Genomic DNA, 3237 nt, shown 5'->3' with positions numbered 1-3237 from the left:
AGTGGTTTCACTAGTTCTTAGTTCATTTTAAGAGGAGAGAGAGAAAAAAACGACTACTAGAATGCATAGAGGAACCGGAGCCAGAGCCGTCAAGAGCTACCAAAAGGGGTATGAGTAGCGGATATCGGCCTCATGACAAATTAGTGTTTGTATAGTAGATTGTGGATACTAAGCACTAAATTCTAATAACAGAATGTTAACATCAATCAAAATTTAGAGCTTATATCAACACTTACATCAGGTTTGCTAAATATAATTAGAAGTTTTTAGTTGATTACTAGATTTCACTGTATGAAAACCCATAAAAACATAAATAAATAAGATATAAGGAAGACACTCTAAAACAATAACATTAAGTTCTCATATCAATTAAAAAGAACAATATTTGTAATCCTATCATCTGAATCATCATTCACAACATTCTTGTTGCCATAGGTACAATCAACATTGTTACATGAACCATCCATATAGCAAATAGCGGCCTAATAACAGCAATAGAGGCACGTAACAGCACGCGCTAAGTGCAATAATGGCTCCATTGAACAAAGACTGGCATGGTATGCTGCTTTGAGAAAAAATCATCAAGTTCAGAGAGATGTTGAACACCAAATAAACATTTCCAGCCTTCCAGGATATGATGCAGCATTGCATCAAAACTCTGGCAGAAGTGGATGCAGAATTACATCAAAATATTGGCATGATGAGTAAATAAGGCCATGTTTGGATGGCGTCACGGGAAAGCTGCCTCCAAACATGCCCTAAAGGACTGAAAAACAGATCATCCAACCGCTCCTCAGTCCTTAAGTCCTTACTCCTTAATGACCCTGCTAGTAGTTCATACATGAATCCTCTGCTTCCTTTCCAAACCACCAGATTACTGTGGATAGCCAGCGTACTTCATTCACATGTGAAGTCACCTTCACAAATAGTATCAAGTATGAGAACATAGAACAAAGTTTACAATACTAGGATCATCAGGAGGGAAGGGGGATCCAAGAAAAAGTAGCTCTTTCTAGATCGATAGTACCACAACGAGATGCCCCAGTCCCAAATATATTGAAGTCCAGTTCAAAGAAAGTTTATTTCATCCGTGCGGTTAACAAACTACTAAGAGAACTAATGCATACTAATACTAAAGCATAACAAAACACCAGCAAGAACCAAACAACTATGAGATATTATTAGCAATGCATTCGTGATTACAACCAAGGACACTAGCACTTCAGCCTGCTATTCTCTATGCATTAGTTCATAGTTTGTTAGCATATACAGGAACATCACAAACACAACTGCACCCTTTTTCCGCCTTATGCGCTTAAATTTCAATGTGCCATGTGGCAAAACAGAGTCGTCTGACTAAGATCCTACAGAAAATCTATCTTTTCATGCATTCCCAACTGAAGTCTAAACTATAGGCCACTAGCCCACTAGCGAATTTGAAGTGTAGAACAAGCACTTAACAATATTGCAAAGTCCAAAACAAAACATGATTGGTACTCTTATTTCCTGTTCCACTCAAACCAAAAGACATTTACCAAATTACCAAACGTTGGATTACCAGATAAGTAAAGTTTTCACACCAGAACAGACTCTGCATCACATGGGCAACTGCCCATTGTCTGCAAAACGTATACAAGAAGCATGGAAAAGTTGGATAGCAAGTTTACCACTTCATATTCTTGGTAGGCACAATGACGGTGGAAAACCAGTGTACTGTTTGGCATATAGAAGGTTCCTGAGGCCACAAATTTTCTCAACCTGCATAGACTCAAACTCAACAGAGAAGTATCCTATGTCAACGTCATGAGTATAAGGCTCCAGGTGCAAATTCCATGGAATCCCACGAAGAAGCAAGTGCTTATCCGTTGCATCTGCAAAGCTGAAAATATATTGGGACGGCAACCTGACTCTCCTCTTAAGCTGCCAAAGGCTGTTGCCTTCTTCGTGGATTACCCGAACAGCATAAACGAGGTAAGATGCAGCAGAGATCATGCTGTTGTGGAGAGTGAACATTCCAATTCTGCCTTCTGCTGCCTCCACAATGACAGAATCTTGCTGGCCGTGACCAGACGGGATGTCAAAGGAGGAGAACACCATGGAACGCGTGTCGAGCACAAGGAATTTGTTAGTCCCAGTTACCTTCCAGTAGCAGCTGCCGAAAGCGTAGGAGGACCATGAAAAATTGCAAGAGGGATGCACGCTGACATCCACGGCCAGACTTCCCCATCTTCCGGTGCCCGAAGAGAAGACGAAGGCGACCAGCTGTCCAGGTTTGCGCTCCACCACGCAGACCACCCTGAACGATGTCTCCGCCTCCTCATCACTGGCGGGGACGAGGAACGGCTCCAGACGGCCGCAGCGCTGAGCGGTTGGGTGTCCGGGGATATGGGGGAGAAAGAGGTATCGCCGGAACACAGGGTCGCACACCGCAAAGTCGCCGCCCATGGCCTCACGCTCCAGGAGGACGCGGCCGTCGCGGGCGTCGACCGGGATCCAGCGGCCGGCGCAGGGGACGAAGGAGAAGGACAGGTCGGCGGCCCGCCGCAGAGCTCGCGCATAGGGCGCGGAGGAGTGGGGCGCCTCCGCCGGGTGGACCGACGAGAAGAGCAGTAAGCCGAGGAGGGGCACCGGGTGGACGGAGTGGAGGCGGCGGAGGAAGGTGCGGTCGGCGACGACACGGCGGAAGGTGGCGCAGGCGGTGGCGGTGCGCCCTACATCGGCGAGGGTGGGCAGGCGGAGGAAAATATCCGCGAGGAGGTCGTCGTTGAGGCGCCCAAGCGGGGACGGCGTCACCGGGGCGTTGACACGCTTGGCGCTGGGCTGTTCCGGCGAGGCCATCGCGTATTCGCGTCGCCGCCCCGGCCGTGGATAGGTGGGATGGGGAATTGTCACATTCCAGCTCGTGTTGCTCACCTCTGACGCTCTCCTAGTCTCCTCTCTTTAGCCGGTCTGGATGGAGATTTCAAAGAGTTTTATTGGCATTAAATAGGTTGACATAGTACTGTCTTGATAAAGAGAGAAGATAAAAGTTTTATAGGAGTAGAGAGAGTTTTATGAGGATAAAACTCTTCTGCACTATTTCTGAGTTTCATAAAAGTAAAGAGAGTTTCATAGGGATGAAACTCTTCTGTACTATTTCTAAAATATAGATATGTTACTAGGAGATAAAACCCCTACTAAAACTAACCTTAGAACCGACCAAAATATTGCAGTCACACAATGAACAAGACTACACTT

At 46.0% G+C, this 3237-nt stretch overlaps 1 protein-coding gene across 1 annotated transcript; it reads right to left on the bottom strand.

Moving 5' to 3' along the window:
- Positions 1-325: 325 nt before the first annotated feature.
- On the bottom strand, positions 326-2932 carry LOC136552517 (uncharacterized). Its single transcript, XM_066544088.1, has 2 exons — positions 1668-2932; positions 326-917 (listed from the first exon to the last, which is right to left on the bottom strand). The coding sequence occupies exon 1, from the start codon at positions 2836-2838 to the stop codon at positions 1672-1674; it is 1167 nt and encodes a 388-aa protein (XP_066400185.1). The 5' UTR covers positions 2839-2932; the 3' UTR covers positions 326-917; positions 1668-1671.
- Positions 2933-3237: the final 305 nt, after the last annotated feature.

Source organism: Miscanthus floridulus, chromosome 4, assembly GCF_019320115.1.
Source record: "Miscanthus floridulus cultivar M001 chromosome 4, ASM1932011v1, whole genome shotgun sequence".
Lineage (NCBI taxonomy): Eukaryota > Viridiplantae > Streptophyta > Magnoliopsida > Poales > Poaceae > Miscanthus > Miscanthus floridulus.
This window is presented reverse-complemented; position numbering and strand designations above follow the sequence as displayed.